Below are 21,762 nucleotides of genomic sequence, written 5' to 3'. Positions count from 1 at the left end.
ATCACTGGATTGGTGATAACAAAACCAGGCTGCAACACCACTCACTCAATTAATGTATACTGTAGCTAAAAGACAAAAAGGTGCATCCCAACAGTCATGTCCTAATCAAACCAGGAGACAAAAACATTGAGCTCCCTTCCCTGGTGTAGCTTTGTTGTCTAAAACAGGTCCAATAATTTGTAAAATGTAACTGCAAATTGCATCTCTAAAACAATTCACTTCAAATGTGACATGGGTTTTTGAACAATGTATTATATTCCAACACATTAACACATGGAATGGTAAAATGCAAATGTGCCTTATGAAGTAATCAACTGTAAAAGAAAAATATCACTGGACTTGGTAGTCCCAAAACCATGTTGCAACACCACTCAGTCCAGCAATGTAGAGTTGGAGACTATTAGTTTGCCAAAAGTCATGTCCTAATCCAACCAATAGCCAAGAATATAGCTCATCTCTCTTCACTGGAGGAGCTTAGTTTTCAAGCTTTGAGCCTTTCCAGACAGTTCACCTGCATCCACCTCCATGATTATCTTTTGAATTACCTCAAAAGTGTAGCGGAGCTTTGTAGGGTACTGCATGTTTAATGCATCAAAGAGTCCAACCAACATTGCAGACGCAAGGGCTACATTCTCAAGATCTCGAAGTGCCACCACACCCTCGATAACTATTCAGACGTCAGAGGGTTCACTGTTGGCAGTGTCTTTCACAACATAGATCCCCACTGTCGTCATCTCTATGGCACTGAAGAAATTGGTCTCAGCTATTTCCTGGTGAAAAGAAAGGACACAATTATTTAAACTCAGACCTCATTAGGACATAGAGCATCTTTTAAACTACACTAAAAGTACTTACAACATTACTTTTGTGCTTAAAAATACAGAATTTTGTTTTACTCTTTACTTAAATAAAAAATGTTTTACCATCAATTGCAGGAAATAAATTAATGCTCAAAATCTTCATATAATTCAGCATTGAAGTTCTCTTAAAAGCACTGTCAAAATCTCGTCTCTATCTCATGAACCCAATTTTGTGTCTTGTCTCGTGAGCGTTTTGTCACACCCCTAGTTATACAGATTCAAATCCCTCTGCCATATGTGCTTTTGCATAAAGAAACAGCAGACACACTAATGTTTTGTTTGATTAACTGAAATTACAGTACATTTGTTATTACAGAGACGGTTAAGTACCTTAAAATGTACCATTTGGGTACTGGTACAGAATTCCAGATGACCAGTCTCCAAACTCTAGCGAACACACTAAAGGGGGCTTTCACACCTGAATGAACCAAAGTTCATGTTTTGATACATTCGGTTAGTTTTGGTTAGTTGGCTGGCTTTTTTCGTCGGACCAAAGGTAGAGCCGTTCCTTTCGTTTGGTAGGTGTGATAGCCCCCTAAGTGTATAAAAATGCAGTACAAAAAGCAGCACAAAATAAATTTGGCTACAGTTGAATACCATAAAATGTGCCAGGGCTTTTGTGATCCATTTTTTAAAAACTTATATTTAAGATTTTGTTTTGCAAAAAATACCAACATGACATCATGATTTTGCGTAAACATACACGCCACTTTCAATTCAAGTGGCGTGTTATCTATACGCATTTTGAGCTATCCGCGTGTATGTCCACGCCGAAATGAACCGTCATCCTTTGCGTGTATGTCTACGCCGTTAAATGTCCGAGTGATTCCGTGTGTATGTACACGCCGTTAAATGTCCGAGCGAAACGAAGCAAAATGTAGATCTACATCTGGGGAGCGATATTTTTTTTTCTAGGATGGTAGGGGAAGACTCATAAATGGTATTAACCCCAGTGACGGGTAGGTTTAGGGACGGGGTTGGGGTAGGTCATATATTTATATATACAGTAATGTAACGTTAAGTCAACGGCGTTGATGAACACGCTGAAAAGCGATTATGCGTGTTGATAGCACGCCAAAAATGGAAATACGAATTGGCGTGTCATACATACGCCATTTCATGAGATCAGTCTGAAAAATACATTTTCCGCTGCCCGCCAACCAGGAAGCAAGTGATACACTGTTACTTTAAGTTTGTTACTTTTGCGTTGCCAAAATGCTGGATGGTAGTTGTCCATTGCTTTCTGATACACTAATCGCGGAAGAGACCAGCCTGGGCTGTGTTAGGTGAGGGATTCCCCGCAAGGTAAACATAAACAATACTGCAGTCGAGCCGCGGGAGGGACCTGGCGCTTTTGAATGATAGAAATGGATTTGCAGTTTGTGTCCATATCTTTCTTTTTCTTAAGTTGAGAGGTGATCCAAATAAAATGTAACTCCTTTTGCGGCGTCTCTATGGGGGAGTCGTGGTGTGAGCCGCTATGTTGGTCTGTTGTTTTGCCCTCCAGCTCACCGTGCATGTCACATGACTGAAAACTATGAATTGCTCTTTCATTTAAAAAAAAAAGTAGGCTTCAAGAAAAAGGGCAGTACTGTCTGATCTGGGTCTAACAATGTTACACTATTACTTCACTATACATTCACCACATACTCCTGCATGAGATGATCAGGATCCTCGTTTAGGTAGATGCAGAGTCCTTTGATGACACATTCCCGACCAGCATCAATGTCATCCTTAGAGAATAAAACAAAGCATATGACTGCATTTTAACACAAAGCGGTTACAGGTAGTTGTTTTATTTGAATGCAAAGGTAAAGACATTTCATCATCAATTGACTACCAATGGACATAATACACAGGTTTGTTTGATTTGTTTGCCTAATAATAAATTACAGTAGACAACAAGAAACATGTTCAAATAATAATTACTTATTGGCGTTAATTTAGTATTTGTCCCTGGTGTTTTTATATTTATGTTTATATTTCTTAAGTTACTTGCTACTCAAGTAAATTTCAGTAAATCCTTTTGCACTCTAAGCTTGATTTATACTTTTGCGTCGAATCTACGCCGTAGCCTACGATTAGCCCAACGTGCACCTCCCCAAAAATGTAACTACATGTCGCAGCGATGTGGACTGCAAAACTGTGATTGGTCGGCTGGATAGCCTTGCACGGCCTCCAAGCCCACAGGAAGTGCTCCATGCTTTGAAGTAAATTTTCAGTATGTGATCCATTTTGTCAATAACATTTGAAAAGTCTAAAAGAAGCCCATATATAATTTTACCCCCTTTAAAGGAGCTGTATGTAAGATTGTGGCCAAAACTGGTACTGCAATCACTTTCAAATTACTGTACAGCGGTGTATCCCCTCCCCCTCCTCCCTGACTCGAGGTTGCCAGATAGGCTGCAGGATCCAGCAGGAATGTGTGTAGCTGCAGCTGTGCTAACTAGAGCAGAGCTGGCAACCCGGATGCCGCAACACTACTGACTTCGTGATTGGTAGATAGGTGGAGGGTGGAGCATCCGGTTAGGTTAGGGTTAGGGTTACACAACATGACAACATCAACATCAGTTGAGGGCTGCAACTTCACTTTTTAAATGACAATATCCTGGCCGGACTACTGTTGTCAGTGATATAAGTATTTGAAATGAACATGATTTCTTAATGTCTAGTGACATATCAGGGCCATTTTATGATTAATTGAAATACATTTCTTACATACAGCTCCTTTAAGTAAGCGAGAGTTAAACAGGAAGTTAGCCTGTTTTGCCGGCAAAAGTCGACAATGGAAGCTGTAGCGCTACCACTAACTAGCGTTTTGGTGATGTAATTGCAGAACAACGCCGAAACCAACACACAAGTATAAATGCATGGCTACGGCGTAGACTTATAAATTAAGCTTAACTCAAATAATTATTTTGACGACCAGATTTACTTGAGTACAGGTTTTTACCTACTCTACCCACCTCTGCCAACCTAATCCCAACATGTGGAAAAAATGCAACTGAAAGTTAAATAGTTAGAATTCTTACCGTCACCATGGCAGACATGTCTCTCAGCTTCTTTTCCTGCTGCCCAGATCTCTTCTCAAACACATTCAGCAAATTTGCAGTGAATAGGTCCAACTGTGAGAGGAACCTTGACTGTAGAGGCATGGTGGTGATCCGTTTAAACTCTGCATTTATCTGAAACATTAGTACAAGGACCTGCATACAAGATATTAGTTAGACCTAAAACTGAGGTTGGTAAGAAATATCATTTAAATGTGGTTCAACTGAATTCAACTAAACAAATGTAAAGTTATTTTGTCATTATTTCTTAGCTGCAATCATCCCTCTATTTGTCAAATACCATCTTTATATTTTCATGCTTCTTTTCCTTTGAGAAATTTCATCTTTAAGAGTAGATCAAATGCAGTATTTCCAAACATGAATGTAGTAAACTGTGGAGGCCCACCACAATTTCACATCAGACATTCTACAATACATAAACCTGTGTAAGCATTAAAATAAGCCTGCAAACCACATCATTGCATGCAAAGTGGAGCCAAGTGTTAGTCTAACCTCAATCTACCACACGAGATTTCACAATTTTACTGTTTTTTTTTTTTTACTTGCCTCCATTACATCAAAGAGAGCTGGCCATCTCTCTTGAAAGTCGCTAATCATCGGAGCACAACATATTACTTCTTGTCTTCTTAATGCAAACCTTTTCTCCATTTTAGCCCTAATTGTCTCTCTGTTATTACGCTGCTTGATATCTGAAATGAGTTCAACCCTCATCTTCTCCAGGGACTCTTCGCACTCCCCAAGTGGAAAGGAGGAATAGTAGGCCACTTCACCCCTCTTTGGTTTCTTAACATCAAAGGCAGGACTACGTTTACCATCTGGTTTATGTTTCAAAGCATTTACACATACTTCAGGACATCCTACTTTCCGGAGATGTGTGCGGTAGTTGAACAGCTTGTATTTGAGGCTGGTCTTCCATCCTCCATAGCCAGTAGATGAGCCTCTCTCTTGTAAACATGGATGCCTCTTGATGAGCGCCTCAGCAACTTGGTCAAACTCCCGGTCTGTGACATAGTCTTTGTGCTGGACTATCGCTTGTATAAACCCCTCTAATATATCGGACTTCAGCTTTGGATCAGGAATGAGCAGGGTCCCCTTTTCTCTGAAAGCTGTGTGGGCTTGTTCAAGCTTTAACTCTGCATCATATGAAAAACGAGGAACATTAAAAAAATCTGGCCACGAAGAACTTGATGAGGTGGACTGTGACGATGAGAGAATTATGGTGCTATCATCAGAAGAACATAAGGAGTCATCATTGTGAGTGGTTGGTGAGTCAACGTCAGCACAGTGATCTCCATCGAGAGGTCTGCAGGATGTGTATATGACCTTGACTGTAGCTTTGTCTTGTACTTCTTCCACAGAAGTGAGGTTCATGAAGTCGTTGCCAAAAAGTGTATCCATAAACTGCAGTCGAAAGGATTGTTTTATTTTACATTGATTCTTTATCTCAGTCTCTAGGTCAGTTACAGTTGAAGGTAGACCAGAAGGAAACACCACCCTCTGACAGCTGTCTGGCCGCAGGATTACTCTGAGAATCGCTGTCATGGTCTTACTGCACTGTCTGTTTAGAAAAAGAACAATACGTTTGTCATCTGAAAGAGTAAACTGTTGAGATCAAATGTGCAAGTATGCAAGTTTGTCAAACACCATGCTAAGGAGGAAAGACATCCAAGACATAAAAACATATAGACCAAGGTTATTATAGTTTTGCAATTTCTAGTTTTAATTTGTTTTAAAGTGAGTTTGGTTGTTTATTTTAGGTTTTAGTTCAATTGTATTAGTTTCAGTGTAAGTTTAATCTTTCTATGTATAATGGGACTCAGTAGCTTTATCCCGACTTTCGCCGCCAAGATGCCAGGCGAGCGGCATGGACTATAACGGGCACAGCTAAGAAATTTGAAGAGATTTAATTTCAACCCCAAATATTAGTCTTATGTAGGCCCTATAAAATAAATTGGCAAAGACGAAAACTAAAGACATTACTTTATAATTTTACTTTATTTTTGTTAGTTTTGCAAGCAAACAGTTACAATTATCTTTTTTTTTTTGTAAGGACTCATTTTGATTTCAGTTAACTATAATTTTATCACACACCTAGTTATTATTTGGTTAGTTTTCATTAACGAAAATAACTTTAACATAGACAAATTTAAGAGTGTGCCCTCATGTTCATGTTATGTATCCAACCATCGTGTCCAACTTATTACCTTACTTTAACGCAGATGGATCTCTTCAAGGTCACCATCCGCGCACACCCAACCAGATAGGCAGCCAAGGGATACTCATCAACCAGTTCACAGACCTCAACAAGAGCAAGTTCTTGTGCTGGAGATGGAGTCAGCTCATAGGCTCCATAGTGCTCTCTATACCATCCACACAGCAGTTTCAAAACAAAAAACAATCTTGGTTGCAAAATGCATATTTGATGGATTTCCGCAAACTCAGGCAGTCCACCTTCAGACCCATGGGCAACTACCATACCTGCCCTGTAGTTTATTCCCTTGCTCCAAACATTTTTTGAAAGGTGTATTTCAGATAGATCAGGATATCTTTCTTTGACAGATTGAGCCAACTCTACCTTCAAAAACTCTAACGGGACAAGAGATGCATTTGACACATCCAGAATTGGTTTATCAATACTTGGAGACAACAAGTGGTACCCAATCATATACTGATGTTTCACAGCCAGAGAGAGGGGCACATTTTTAAAGCAACTCTTGCGTTTAATTACCCTTTTAAAGAAACTGTGCTTTGCCTCAAACCTCATGGTCCAAAGACCCACAAGAGGCCCAAACAACTTTATTAGTTTTGGATAATGTTCTAGATAATGGTGTTTGGGCAGCAGTCTATTCTGTGAAAACACCTCTTGATGCCTTTGTCTATGGTCAGAAACTTTGCTTTCAAGGAATGCAAAAGACTCATCGTTGTGGACTGGGGCAACCACAAGCTCCACGATCTGTTTTAGATCCAACAAGACTTGCCATGCAGGATCATGCTCAGGAATTTGGGGCCCAATTAGAAAGGGGAGTAATCTTAGCAAGCTCCAGTTTTCATGGGCATTACCGCCTATGGTTTTCCTGCTTGACAGATTTTGCGGCAAAACTTGAGGCTTATTTGTTTTGTCTGTCCACTTGTATGGAAAGTGAAGAATGGAATGGTTGATATCATCCTATACTTCTTTGATATTAGTATTTTGAGACAACTTGCTATTTCAACAGGCACAATGCCTTCAAAGAGGTTATGGGCAATGTCAGGAGGGTAGCCACTGACAACATGAAAATGAGAAAGGGCTTTAGTCAAAGGACATGCTCGTTTAACTCCAAAACAGTTACTGCCACTATCTAAGGCTGCTTTGACATGAGTCCCATTTGTTTCTTTTGTTCTGAGGATAAAAGTTTCTGATCTCACCTCATTCAATGCAATTTCTGAGGCTGTTGCAGTACAAAAATGACAAAAATAGGGGCCTGTAAAACTCTCAACAAAGCCTGCTATTCCGTGAGCTCCTAAATTGTCTGCAGCAACTGACTGAACTGTCCCTTTAAGCGATCTGCCCAGTTGTGGAACAAATATTCCATTAACTTCCAAAGACCTGAGATCTCTAAGAAGTGGTTCTAAAACCTTGTCATAGCCATTGCACTTCACATCGTCTGTTTTGCACAACAATGCTAAGTAGATGTAGGTCAACGACGAATTAACCCAGGAGGAAGGTTACTCAGCACCCAATACACAGCACAAAGTTTGTGTGTTTTACGAGAGGTGCCTAGAGGGTTGCAGACCTCGAAGTCATCAACATACAAACTTACAGATAGTCTTAACTCCTCCCCTGACAAAAAAAGTGTTTTGCTTAAAATGCAGACCATCCCTGAAGGACATGTACACAATTTCACCTGAAGTCTCCGCTTCTGTATTGTGATTACAAACTATCTTGTCCAAGATATCTTTCCTATTCAAAAGCACTTGTAGTGATTCAAGAATGGGGACATACTGAAAGGTTTTCTTCTCTTTAGCATCCAAAATATATTCAACTGGTTCTATTACATTAAAGTTTGCCTTATAATAATGCTTACGTTGATATGCAGAACTCAAAGTCCCACCCTTAGCTATGGCTTTATTTATAGGATTCCCTGTGCATAAAGCAGTGGTTATTTCCTCTACAACATCTCTGTCAAACTGAAGGTTGTGCTTCTGAAAAATATCAACTAGAACACCATCAGTGTGGGAACTTGAGAGAGAGCTAGTTATGTGGTTAAGCTCAGACAAAAAAATCACTGATTGCTGTGCTTGGTACATGAGTAAAATGTAAAACTTTAACAGAGCTGCTGCAAAAGTGTGTTCTATTACATTTGGAAGGTCTTTACAGGCAAAAATACATTTGGTGCATCCAAGTATACCTCACCTATATCATCATTTGAAGTATTTTCAGCTGAATTCAGGGAAACAAAAGTGGTAGATGTCAAAATGCCTGGTTTAAAATCTGTTAATGAATAGGAATTGTGTGTTCTGCTCTTGTGGGATTTAAATGTTCTGTAGATATTCGTTTGAAAGTCGCAACCTAAAAACATGCAAGTTTACAACTTCATTTTTTTCTGGTGTGCATTAATGTGAACCCAGTAATCCCTTTCAGAGACAAGATCTTCACAAAGACATAAATGGCAGCTAAATATACAGCTATCTGTTTGATGAGAGGTTTCAGCCACATGGAATCTATTCAAATGAATTAAATGTGCATTCCATGTTCTAAAAGTGCACAGGCAGGTTACATATGCACATGGATATCTATTATTATTCCCATAAAAACTATGTTTTACCCGATAATGCTTTAATGCATGGGACCTACTTGGTAAAACTGAGGGGCAGGCTTTACAACGCCACATTCACAGCATTTTCTGCATCACTCGTCACTGAGAAATAAAAAAATAAAATAAATAAGGATAAATCAAAGAAAGGTTTCAAAAGTATTTCTAATTAAAAATAAACAAATTATGTCAAATTATGAAATACCAAACAACAACAAAACATACGAGGGGTATTCCTATCAGGATTTTTGGGGACAATCACCATTTCCTGGACACGGTATCGTCCGAAACCAATCACTGTGTCTATAATGAAGCCTGTGGAATTATATATATTTTTAAATATTCTTTACAACAATGTATATTATTAAAATTCACCTTTAAAAATTCACCTTTAAATGGTCAATACAACCAATATAAAAGCAGTAGCTTAACCTTCTTGCAAAAAAGTGATTATAGCCTCTACTTATTGACTGAATGGTTATTTATTGATCCAAATGTGTCCGCAAACGGACCGTCGCACCCCATCTGAAGAGGCTTTAGAAGCACAAACGTTAAAACTTGTGGCCAGCTGCGTGCCATTTATCAACAATGACTTAATAACATTCGTCAATGTATTATTTGGCAGAAAAACAAAGAGAGAAAGACAAGGAGATGGCAGATACTGGATTCTCCTGCTTTCTATGTAATCATTTTTTAAAGAAGCTGCTATATTATAGCTGCGGCTGGTCAAGCTATTATTTAACGGCTGGCCAAAACGGCCCACAGGCTAGGGCTGTCGCGATAACCGCAATATTGTAGTACCGCGCTACTGACAGGCCAACCGCAGAGGACAAAAATAACGACTTTATTCGACTATTCCATTGCTTCCTTGTGGGCCTGAGACGAGAGTTCAAGAGATTTCCAGGACGCATGAGCGAGAACTAACGCGCTGTACATAGTAGTAGAAGAAGAACGTCTGTTCTCGCGCATGCGTCCTGGAAATCTCTTGTACTCTCGTCTCAGGCCCACAAGGAAGCAATGGAATAGTCGAATAAAGTCGTTATTTTTGTTGTTTTTTCCGCACAAAAAGTATTCTCGTCGCTTGATAAACTTATAGTGGAGCCACTGTAGGCACATGAAATATTTAAACATTTTCTTCAATGACTTTCTGGGCGATCAAGTTTGACTCCCTTAGGAAGCCTATGGAGGAGTGATCCACCTCTCAGATTTAATAAAAAATATCTTAATTTGTGTTCCGAAGATGAACGAAGGTCTTGCGGGGTTGGTACAGCATGAGGGTGAGTAATTAATGACTTCATTTTCATTTTTGGGTGAACTATCCCTTTAAGGAATCAACTTTTTTGAACGTTTTCGTTGAATGAATGGTTTAATGACTCATTCAAAGACAGTCCGTTGGCGTAATAATGTAACTGCGCGCAGAGACGCTGTTTAGTTTCGGTTACATTGTTTTTGTGTATGCTGACCACATTATAACACCTATTTATATAGCAAGAAATAAATATAAATAAATAAATGGCGGTAATACCGAATATCGCGCTATTGAGCCACTCAAAATTACCGCAAGGGAATTTCCTTCACCGCGACAGCCCTACCACAGGCCACTGGGAGATGATGCAAAAAATGTAAACATTACTCACCACACAAACATGAGCCTACAGTGAAAGAGCTGACTCCACATGACATGTACAGAGTGTGAGTTTAGTGTCCATCTGCAACAACAAAGAGCAAGAACATAAATTAATGTTACCATGAAATAATTAAAAACTAGACTATATGTTAACGTTAAATCATAAGCCTTTCAAGTTAAACTCTTCTTTTTTAATTAAGATGAACAGCTAAGAACCATTTAATTCCCAATTCCCTTCAGAATCGAACAAAAACGCTAAAATCAATAGCGAACATGGCGGCGAGCGTAATGTCTCGTTCCTTGCCTTTCAGGGAACCAAGGTTACGTAAGTAACCGGAGACGTTCCCTATCAAGGCTACGTAACTTCGACATTACGGATGTCGTATATGGGAACTGTATAGAATCCCACCGTGGCAGCAAAAACAAACCACTAACAACGGCCCCAATACCAAGACCGCCCCCCCCAGTATGCAAGCATCTGATAGGCCGAGATTGGCCAATACCGAACCTCTAACCTCTGATAGGCCCAAAGGGACCTATCACAAGCTCACAAAACACTGCCAGAATTTGCATATCCCGAGCAGTATAACCGGGGAAAGTTTGCACTGTCGATCAACAGGGCAACAACAACAGTAAGAGAAGGCCAATGCATAGCGGTGACAACAGTAAAAACACACAAAAAGCACACAGAACAACTCATGAGCAAAGCGCAGAGCAGCTCTCTCAATGATATGTATGCAATCAACTCACCGATTTGCTGATTTGCTACAGAGGGCAAATCCAACTTATAAAACCTGGCAAACGTGTTTTGAGAAGACCAGCCAGCCGCAAGACATAAATCCTGAATAGACATACCCTTAGTCCAGGCCCACGAGGAGGCTACCGACCTAGTCGAATGGGCCTTGACGTTAAGGGGGCATTCCTGCCCCAGGCAATCAAAAGCCAAAACAATAGCGTCCACAAGCGGCCTCTGTTTAGAGACCCCCCATCCCTTGTTGCACCCACCAAAGCACACAAACAGCTGGTCCGATTGTGGTTGTCCGAAAAGCGCCCGAGCGAGAAATGTATTCCCGAAGCGCTCTGACTGGGCAAATACGATACGATACGATCAGCCTTTATTTGTCTCACAAGTGTGAAATTTCAACATTACAGCAGAAAGTGGATAGTATAGAATAGGGTAGAACAATAAGTTACATTAAGATAAATATATGCATAAGACATGCTATTCTTAAACTTAAAACAGATAAAAACAAATACAATTCCCATTTAACGATACAAAGTGACATTGTGCATTGATTTATAGCGTAGTAGTTTCTGTATAATGCCTTAAAGGGACAGTACACTTCGAAATCAATCCTCCATACAACCCGGATGCCCTTGAGGTAAGCTTAAAAAAAAAAAAAGCACTCTGAGCATCCGGTGTTCCTCTTTTCGAAGCGGCCTGACGGCGGCTTGATTGGAGGAACCACGTATCAAGTTTGCTCTTCGACGGTTCATCGGGAGCTTTCCACGAGAGGTCCAGTTCCTCGACGGCCTTCGAGAGGATACGGAAGAGCTCGTCCTGCAGGTCCGCCGGGGTCTCTTGCTCCGTGGCCGCCAGCGGAGCGGCCAGCTCCGCACCCCAGTCGTTCTCGGAGGCAGACAGAGACATGGAGTCGTCTTCCTCACTCGCCCCGAAGGACACGGAAGTCAGCGACCTCGCGAGGGGGTTGAAAGGTGGGGTCGGGGAAACTCACCCGGGGTCGAACCTCGACTCCGCGGTTGGGGGGGGCCTGCCAGCGGCTCGGTGGCGGCAGCCGGCCTGATCCCCGCTGCTGCGCGAGCTTCATCCCGCCTGGCCTTGAGAGCTCGAAGCGACATGTCCGCGCAGAGGTCGCAGGACCCTCCATCCCTGAGGGCTGACTCAGCATGGGCCAGTCCCATGCATGCGACGCAAAACAGGTGCATGTTGGGAGGCACGATGGGGCCCGAGCACAGGTTGCAAACAGTCGCCATCGGATGCAGGAGACAGTGTAAGTATCTGCGGCGCACCTTCAACGACGGCGAGTAATCCTAGAATTGTTAGTGGAGTATCAGCTTTCTAGCACACGATTTGAGCGTGAAGAGAGAGATTCTGAAGGGAATTGACGCTGCACTTGCATTATTACTGCAACAGGGTTTCAGTATTTGCATATTTTGCGTCAATTGGCCAGCTCTGCTGGCGTTAGCCAATAAGATTTCAGCGGAAGTGAAGGATGAGAGGAGTTCCCATATACGACATCCGTAATGTCGAAGTTCCGTAGCCTTGATAGGGAACACATTTTGTAGATTAAGTGACACTTTGTCTTTTCTAAAAGGTTAAACTTACTCAAAATGTACCATACAACTTAAAACATTATGCAGTTCCTGGTAAAGTAGTATTTTGGGTGTTTGCGCCACAAAAGTTAACATGGCTGGGGCCAAGTACCCCACCCCCAAAGTAGTTGTTTTATCTCTACAGTTACCAATAGACTGTATAACGTTAAAACACTTACCCAGTAAACACAGGAAAATACAACTGTGCACTTTCTGAAATGAAGTATCTCTGGCTTCCAGAACTGGGACTAACATTAGCTCAAATTACTTTAACGTTATCGTTACCTTGTTAGCTCATGGTTAAAACCATAGACATAATAGAGATAGACGTCCTATTGGCCACAAGAAATGCCGGTCATACTCCTAGTTACGTTGCGTGGCAGCAGTGTGCACTGGGATCCTTCAGATTGATAGTCAAAATGTCCCCGTTTCCCCCCTCCCCCCCTTTTCGGGGATTATGTTCCCAGTTTTGATCTCGGACGTCTGGTCCCTTTATATCATATATCAGAATATTCTATTACTGTTAAGCCCACTATGCATATTAAAATACGCTGAACCATGTGTCCTGTATCATAGCTGCATGTATGACCTTTGCAGAAAACCCCCCCCGCGTGAAAATCAGTTCGGTATTCAGTGAGGTGTGATTAATTAAATGCGCTGACAGCTCGTTACACAGCTCACAGTCACAGCTCGAGCGGGTGACTGGTCTAAGATGGAGGCCCCACGGCTCGTCCGCGCCAGTAGGCAGTAACGGTTAGCGGCCGAAGGGCGTCTACTCTCTATTATTTCTATGGTTAAAACACACTTCATTCAAATTCGACAAAAACTAAATAAAACTCACCAAAACTTTGTTGTTCCAAAAATCACCAATTTCAGTTTTGCTGCAACAAACCTGATCTCTGTTTCTCTCTTATGGTAAACAAGTGTTTTCTAACTGGTAAAGTTACTCTGAGCTACGCAACCCTTTGTTGCAGGTGCTTAACAAGCGACCAAAGCGGTCCCCGCATTAGTCTCACTTTCATCTTGAAAAATCTGTTTTTTTTCTTTGCTCTCTTCGAAAATGGTGGTCCCACATTATTTAATTGCTGTTACCAGCAGGCTATTATAGCAAAGCATACTTACAGAGTTGAGCTGAGCGATGGTGTAATAGACCCAGGGCGAGTTGAGCTGGAAGTTGCAAGTGAAACATTGAAAAGAGCGCGGAATTGTCTTTCTTCCCGAAATGCATTTGCACCCGGGTGCATGACTATCGCGAGATAAAATGAGAACAGGTATTCACTTGATTGACTTACTTTATCCCAACATGAGCTAAATATGTTCGTGCAAGCTTTCTGCATATAATCTGCAGTCTACACAATGCTATCACGTTTTACTTAAGAACATAAAACCCTTTAGTAAAATATACTAAATATCATTTGATAAATCTAACAGGTGACCAGTCTCCCTTTTTTCAGTGTAACTGGATTGGAGAACACAGGTCATCAGTTATGAGCTGTGGTCCTGGAGGCCGTTTAGGTGCACCGCTGGGCATTGGTGGTGCCTCAGAAAGATTGTGCCCCATGTCCAGTTGTTCTTCTGAACTGATAGACATTGTGTGTGTGGCTTTTCTGGGTTTGGAGGTATGTGGCACACTAGCACTGGAGGATTTCAAACCAACACGGCTCCTGGTTACCCTGGCGTCTGAGGATAGTCTGTGTGAAGGAGGAGGAGACTTCGATGTTGGTCCTGCTGATGTGTTTGAAGTGCAGGTGCCTTGGGTCTTTATCTTTTTTTCTGACACACTGTATCAATATCAATAAAAACATATCAGTAATACTCTCCAAAAAGTTATAAATGAAAAAATCAGCAAGGGTCTCTAAAAATTATCAATAAAAATATCAGTAATACTTCACTTATCAATACAATTTATTGCTATAAGTAAACTGTATAAGCCTTTTTTTTCCACACTCTTTGAAGAAATGTGTAGAAAAATGACACAAATTATGTGTAGCACACTAGATTACACGTGTCAATATTAGATAAAAATGTGTTGAAAGACTTCAGATGTGTTACACATAGTAATGTGTTGTCTTAAAATTAACACAACCTGTGTATTTGTTCACAACATCCAACACAACATGTGTAGAATGATCTTTACTGATTAGATTTACACACTCTGTGGCAATTTTTTTTATGTGTCAGCTATCTGAACAACCTAAATGACTGACCCTTTTTCAATTTCATATTTCATTTTCCTTGAAAGTCAAACTTACTGTATTAAATTGAACTAATGTAATTTTTCCAGAGTTAAATGTAACTTATGTATTACACGGACCAATGTGTTTTTCGAGTAGGTCTAAAAGAATGTCACAATCTAATTCATTTTTTCTTGAGTAAAATTACAATATTGTGCTGATCTTAGAATTGCTTGCATGCATGTCTTTCATATTGTTGTTGCATACATTACTATACCTTCAAAAATTTGCCATTACAGTAAGCACACCAAAAAAGCAAACAATTCAAATAGCCTTTGTTTATTCATTTCATGAATGTAAGAACTGCACAATGGCTTAAAACAAGTGTACACAACACTATTCAACAGTAGGGCTAACAGAGCTGTTAGCCATGTTATCACAAAATAAAAACTGGTCTGCAGAATAAAAACTGATCAATCTACTCTGTCAGGTAATCACTTAGTTCACATTTACAATTTATTTTAATGCAAAAATGCAGACAAAACACATTGTTTTGCAAAAAAAAAAAAAAAAAAGATCTACTCAAACATTTTCAGCTTTAGCTTTTGTCTGACAGCCTTTGTCCATCCAGACACAGAAACAATTTTTGAAAGACCTCGAAAGTATGCTGCAGGTTGGATGGGTACCTCAAATCCAGAGCATAAATTATCCCCATAAGCAAAGTGATGGCACACAGCACAGTCTGTATTTCCTCGAGTACCTCTACTCCCTCAATTACAATTGACACCTTTGGTGGTTGTTGTGGACCCACACAGATCCCATGGACCATCTCCTCTTTTGATTTCTCAGCCTGGTCACAGTCCTTGAAGTTGGAGAGCCCAGGAAATACAAACATTGTGTGTGTGTTATGGTTAAAACAACGAAACATCCCACTAAACTTGCATGGGCAAGATTTAAGAAGTTCAAGTTTAAGTATTGCAATACCAAACATAACACTTTGTGAAGGCAGCTGACTCCCTGTCATGTGCATCACAGGTTTTCAAACCATGGCTCGCCATGATGATTTTTGGAAATTATTCAAAAAATTTAGTTATTTCAATTTTAGTTATAATAACAAATTTAGTTATAATAACTCTCATTCCTGCGTAATAATCAAGAAACTTTACTGCCGTACCATGAGTGCAGCAGGCTTAATGATATGACGCAGCGCCTGAAAATAGTTCTGTTGTGTTGACGGAAGGTGGCCTATTTTCAGGCGCTGCGTCATATCATTACGCCTGCTGCACTCATGGTACGGCAGTAAAGTTTCTTGATTATTACGCAGGAATGAGAGTATAGTTCCTAGCCATATCAGCCTAGAAAATCGCAACTTTACATTTTCCGTCGGTCTTAGTGCACGATGTAACTACAGAAGAGTCAAGTTTTAAATAGGAAAAATATCGAAACTCTTTGGTCATTTTTTTTTTAGAAATGCTAATGGTCTTGTCCACTTCAATGATGTATGCTAAGCTATGCAAAAAGTGGTACCGCCAGAACCGGAGATCGGCTGAATGGATTCAAAAACGGTAAAACTCAAGAGTTTAACTCTGGGGGAGTTGTAAAATGAGCCTATTTCCAAAAAAAGTGGAGTATCCCTTTAAAGGGATAGTTCACTTTGAAATTAATTTTTGGTATGTTTTAGCTTACCTCAAGGGCATCCAAGATGTAGGTGTCTTTGTTTCCGCAGTAGTTTCAATTTTGATATTTTTAGGTCAAACCGTTCTTGTCTGTCAGTCATATAATGCAGGTCTATGGTGTCCACCTCAAAGAGCATGCACAGAGAAGTCCAAATTAAACATGATTTAATGACTCGTAAATGTAAGTACACATTGATGGCCTAAGACACGAAACGAGCGGTTTGTGTGAGAAAACGAACAGTATTTATATCGTTTTTACCTCTTGTAACCGCAGCCATGTCCAAGTGATCTGAGGGCGCGGACACTTCGGTCTGCGCAAGCGCCGGAAAGCTCCGGAAGTGATCTCTCGCGCGTGTACGTCACTCATTGTTTACAGAGAGAATTCCGAAATGTTACCTTTCACTGTGAAGATCTAAACATATTTAGATATACAGGAAATCGCAATGGAAGACGATTTCGATATATCAACAGACAACGTTGAATTTTTTTCTCAACTGCGCGAGAGATCACTTCCGGAGCTTGCGCAGACCGAAGCGCCCGCGCCCTCAGATCACTTGGACGTGGCTGTGTTTACAAGAGGTAAAAACGATATAAATACTGTTCGTTTTCTCACACAAACCGCTCGTTTCGTGTCTTAGGCCATCAATGTGTACTTACATTTGTAAGTACACATTGATGGCCTAAGGGGGTGGTGATGGCGCAGTGGATAAGACACATGCCTTTGGTGTGAGAGACCCGGGTTCGAATCCACTGTGAGGCACCAATGTGTCCCTGAGCAAGACACTTAACCCCTAGTTGCTCCAGAGGCGTGCGACCTCTGACATATATAGCAATTGTAAGTCGCTTTGGATAAAAGCGTCAGCTAAATGAATAAATGTAAATGTACATTTACGAGTCATTAAATCATGTTTAATTTGGACTTCTCGGTGCATGCTCTTTGAGGAAGTTACCATAATAAAGTCCCTATAGTCCTCCTTGAGGTATTCACACAGGCGTTTAATCACCACTTCTCTCTTCACGTCAATGCTGCTGCACTAAAAAACCAAAAATATTTAGCTTTCTGCTCTAGAGTATATACTTGGAAAGAAAGTCACTGACAGAAGGAAAGGAGGAGAGTAGAAGATAATGAAAAAAGTAATTCAGGGATGAAAAGAGGGGGGAAAGGGACAACACGGTTCCAGTCCACTTTTAGATACGCACTTGCAACCTTCCCTAAGCACTTCCCCTCGGGGGAATCCCTGCCGCCATTTTGAAGTGCGTTCTACTTCGTGAAGTGGACGAGGGAAGTTTATATGGACAGACCCTCGTTCCCTCGATTTAGACAGAGGGAGCGAGTCTACTTCATATGTACTCTTCAGGCACCTATATGTCCCACAATGCAGTACGATTGTGACGTAACCACAGATATCGTCTAATCACCACCACAAACAACTCTATGTAGTATTGTCTACATGAATTTTAAAACTCTGGGCAAAATTATTTATTGAGGAATTCTGAATGAAATGACTGTCTGTCATGTAAACACGGAAATACAAATAAAAAACCCCATTGAACTCAAGTGTCATCATGAAACAAATAAAGCAAACACTTTAACATCAGCAACATCCAATCAAATCACTCCTTGTGACTGCCTGCAGAGCATGAATTTCAAAACTCCTCACCAAAATTATTTACTATTTTAATTCCAAAACTCAACTGTCATGTAGACTAAACCCGAAATTACAAATAGGCCTAAAAATCATTAAAATCATGAACTCAAGTCTCATTATGAAACAAACACAGTGACTGCGCTTTAACAGCAACAACAACATGCTCGTTACCCCGGAGAGCATCCCAGATGACACGGGGGCACTCTTCGCCTCCCAGCGACAAGTAGTGTCACGGTTGGTAAATCCTACGATTTCTTATTGTCTCGTGTTTCTGTTTTTTATATGTCAGCGCGCTGATTAGATGGGCGTTCCGCTCATCAGCGCTCATCATCTATCAGCTCATTATCCCCTCACCAGCTGCAGCTTGTCAGATCATGTGTATTTATACTCACCACTTTCTCATCTTCCCTGTCAGATCGTTGTATGTGGTTTCCCCGGTGTGTCTGTGTTCCTGTCGCGTTCCAGTCTCTTGCCTTCCTTGTTCCGGTTCTCGTTCTGTGGATTTTCTAGACATTATCGCATATTGGACCCCTTTCACCGCACCTCTGCTTCACCTTCCATCTGACCATCGGAGTTCCTGCGCCACTTACCTGTTTGCCTGTGTTGGACTCTCTCACTGTTACTACCTTTAAATAAAGAGTTAAACTGCACTTGCTTCCGTCAGTCTGTCGTGACATAACGATCTGACCATCAAACATGGAAGCAGCAGGAGACCCTTCCTCATCATTAGAGGCGTTTCTGAGTAACAGCAGTCAAAGAATGGACATCCAGGAAAAGAATATCAATGATACGGCTCGTGCTGTGCAGGCTTTAGTGGCGCAGGTGTCCGGGCTCACCCAACAGATTCAACAGCTTTGCGTGCCCGCTGCGCCACCCGCACCGCCAATTCCCCCACCACCACCAGCGGACCCATCCCCGTCAGAGCCTCGTCTACCAGTCCCTGAGCCATATGCAGGTGAACCCAATTACTGTCGTGCGTTCTTAACCAGATGTGATATGCACTTTTCTCTCCAACCTAGAACCTTTCAGGAGGAGCAGACCAAGGTCGCATTTGTTCTGACGCTTCTGACGGGGAAAGCGGCGCTATGGGGAACGGCGGTGTGGGCTAACCAAGACGACTGCTGTTCCTCGTTCCAGCGGCTCTCCGAAGAGATGCGGCGGGTTTTCGACCGGGCCGCGACGGGGAGAGAAGCTGCCAGGGTGCTGGCCGAATTACGACAAGGAGAAAGATCCGTATCAGAATTCTCGATCGAATTTCGCACCCTGGCAGCTGAGAGCCAATGGAACGAGGAGGCGCTGTGGGACATGTTCCTGCATGGGCTGGCTGACCGCGTCCAAAGAGAGATTTACGCCATGGACCTGCCTACCAGACTTAATGATCTGATCGCGCTGGCACTAAGAGTGGACACTCGTCTATCACGAGGCACCAGACGTTTTCAACCGGACCGTCCCTCTGGAGGTGCCGAGGGAATGCGCTCGGGAGGCGGGGGCGCGGTCAGCCCCGTCTACGATCACGAGCCTATGCAGGTGGGTCGAGCCCGGCTTTCCCGGGAGGAGAAGGAGAGGCGGAGATCCCTGGGCCTTTGCCTTTACTGCGGTGGAGCTGGACATTTCGCGTACAATTGTCCGTTAAAAGGCCCAGCCCGACAGTAAGTATGAGGCTACTGTCGGGTGGGATCTCTGCCGAGAAGCCCTCATCTACATCTACCTTCCTCCCGGTAAGACTCCGATGGTCAACTCACCTCCACGACTGTCGGGCACTACTGGACTCAGGGGCAGAAGGTAATTTCATGGATCACTCATTTGCACTCAGATATCAAATTCCCCTCAAACCCCTTTCACACCAAATCGACGTTCACGCCCTCAATGGACAAAGACTCCCCACGATTTCACTGATCACCGAAGACCTCACACTCATCACATCCGGCAATCATTCTGAGACTATTTCCTTTTACATTCTGGACACTCCACTAGCACCCATCGTTCTTGGTCACCCATGGCTCATCCGTCACAATCCCAAAATAGACTGGCAGATCAAATCGGTGGCATCATGGAGCAGTTTTTGTCATAAGTCTTGTCTTGTGTCTGCCTGTCCGTCTGTTCCTGTTCATGTGTTACAGGAGGAGACAGTGGATTTATCAAACGTGCCCACGGAGTATCGGGATCTGAAGGAGGTGTTCAGTAAGTCTCGGGCTGATTCTCTTCCTCCGCATCGTCCCTATGACTGTGCTATAGACTTACTGCCAGGTACGTCTCCGCCTAAGGGCAAGTTATATTCACTCTCTGTCCCAGAGAGAGAGGTCATGGAGAAATACATTTCTGATTCTCTAGCAACGGGATTCATCCGGCCTTCCTCTTCTCCAGCGGGGGCGGGGTTCTTTTTTGTGGGGAAGAAAGATGGATCGTTGCGACCTTGTATTGATTACCGGGGGTTGAACAACATCACGGTAAAGAATACTTATCCTTTGCCGTTGATGTCTTCAGCTTTCGAGAGGTTGCAAGGAGCATCTATCTTCACAAAACTGGATTTAAGGAATGCTTATCATTTGGTCCGCATCAGGGAGGGGGATGAATGGAAGACCGCTTTTAACACCCCTAGGGGGCACTTTGAATATTTGGTTATGCCGTTCGGCCTTTCCAACTCCCCAGCGGTCTTCCAAGCACTTGTCAATGACGTGTTGCGAGACATGATCGACCAGTTCATATATGTCTACCTGGATGACATATTGATTTTTTCTTCGTCTCTCCAGGAACACGTGCAACACGTTCGACAAGTGCTTCAGAGGTTGCTAGAGAATGGGCTTTTTGTCAAGGCGGAGAAATGCGTTTTTCATGCACAGTCTGTTCCTTTTCTAGGTCACATCATCTCGGTTGAGGGAATGCGCATGGATCCTGACAAGGTTAAGGCTGTGGTGAATTGGCCAAGTCCAGATTCCCGTAAGGCCCTACTAAGGTTTCTGGGGTTCGCCAATTTTTACCGGCGTTTTATTCGCAATTTCAGCCGACTAGCCGCGCCTCTGACCGCCTTGACCTCCCCCAGAACGACGTTCAGGTGGTCAGACGCAGCAGAAGCTGCGTTTGCTAAACTCAAGGGTTGCTTCGTTTCAGCCCCCATCCTGATAACCCCTGATCCATCACGTCAGTTCGTGGTGGAGGTCGATGCGTCAGAGTTGGGGGTAGGTGCAGTGTTATCCCAGCGCTCTCCTTCAGACGACAAGATGCACCCTTGTGCGTTTTTTTCGCATCGTTTATCCCCTGCCGAAAGCAATTATGACATTGGCAACTAGGGTTGGGTATCGTTTGGGTTTTATCCGATTCCAGTACCTACTCGGTATTTTTTAAACGGTTCCGGTGCTTAAACGGTTCTTAAATCGGTACTTAAGAAAATGAAACCGCACACACTTTATCAAAAAATAATACCCTTTAATTTACAGGGCCAAACTGGACACACTATTAACTTAAATCTTTAAACAATATAAATACAAGTAACATATGGTAATAATAAAACCAATATAAAATAAAAATTCATATTTACATAATATCAAATGAAACAATATTGTATCAAACAATGTAATACT

At 42.0% G+C, this 21,762-nt stretch overlaps 2 protein-coding genes across 2 annotated transcripts in view; both read right to left on the bottom strand.

Annotated features, from left to right (window-relative positions):
* The window catches only part of abcf3 (ATP-binding cassette, sub-family F (GCN20), member 3), a 172,627-nt gene extending 153,271 nt beyond the window's left edge, over positions 1 to 19,356 (bottom strand). The window contains exon 1 of the mRNA XM_056265626.1: positions 19,353 to 19,356. The gene's annotated coding sequence lies outside the window, so the exon portion shown is untranslated. The remainder of the gene's footprint in view (positions 1 to 19,352) is intronic.
* On the bottom strand, positions 4,445 to 8,837 carry LOC130095969 (uncharacterized). The gene is made up of 2 exons (XM_056262578.1): positions 8,766 to 8,837; positions 4,445 to 5,489 (listed from the first exon to the last, which is right to left on the bottom strand). Exon 2 carries the CDS (start codon positions 5,471 to 5,473, stop codon positions 4,445 to 4,447), a length of 1,029 nt encoding a protein of 342 aa, XP_056118553.1. The 5' UTR covers positions 5,474 to 5,489; positions 8,766 to 8,837.
* Positions 19,357 to 21,762: the final 2,406 nt, after the last annotated feature.

Source organism: Rhinichthys klamathensis, unplaced genomic scaffold (assembly GCF_029890125.1).
Source record: "Rhinichthys klamathensis goyatoka isolate OS25496 unplaced genomic scaffold, OSU_Roscu_1.1 h1tg000011l_1, whole genome shotgun sequence".
NCBI classification, from domain to species: domain Eukaryota; kingdom Metazoa; phylum Chordata; class Actinopteri; order Cypriniformes; family Leuciscidae; genus Rhinichthys; species Rhinichthys klamathensis.
Note: the sequence above shows the minus strand (reverse complement) of the source record. Positions and strands in the feature narration are given on the sequence as shown.

What these genes read in the sequence shown, in the direction of transcription:
- LOC130095969 (XM_056262578.1), bottom strand. Translation starts at nt 5,473, where the DNA reads ATGACAGCGATTCTCAGAGTAATCCTGCGGCCAGACAGCTGTCAGAGG.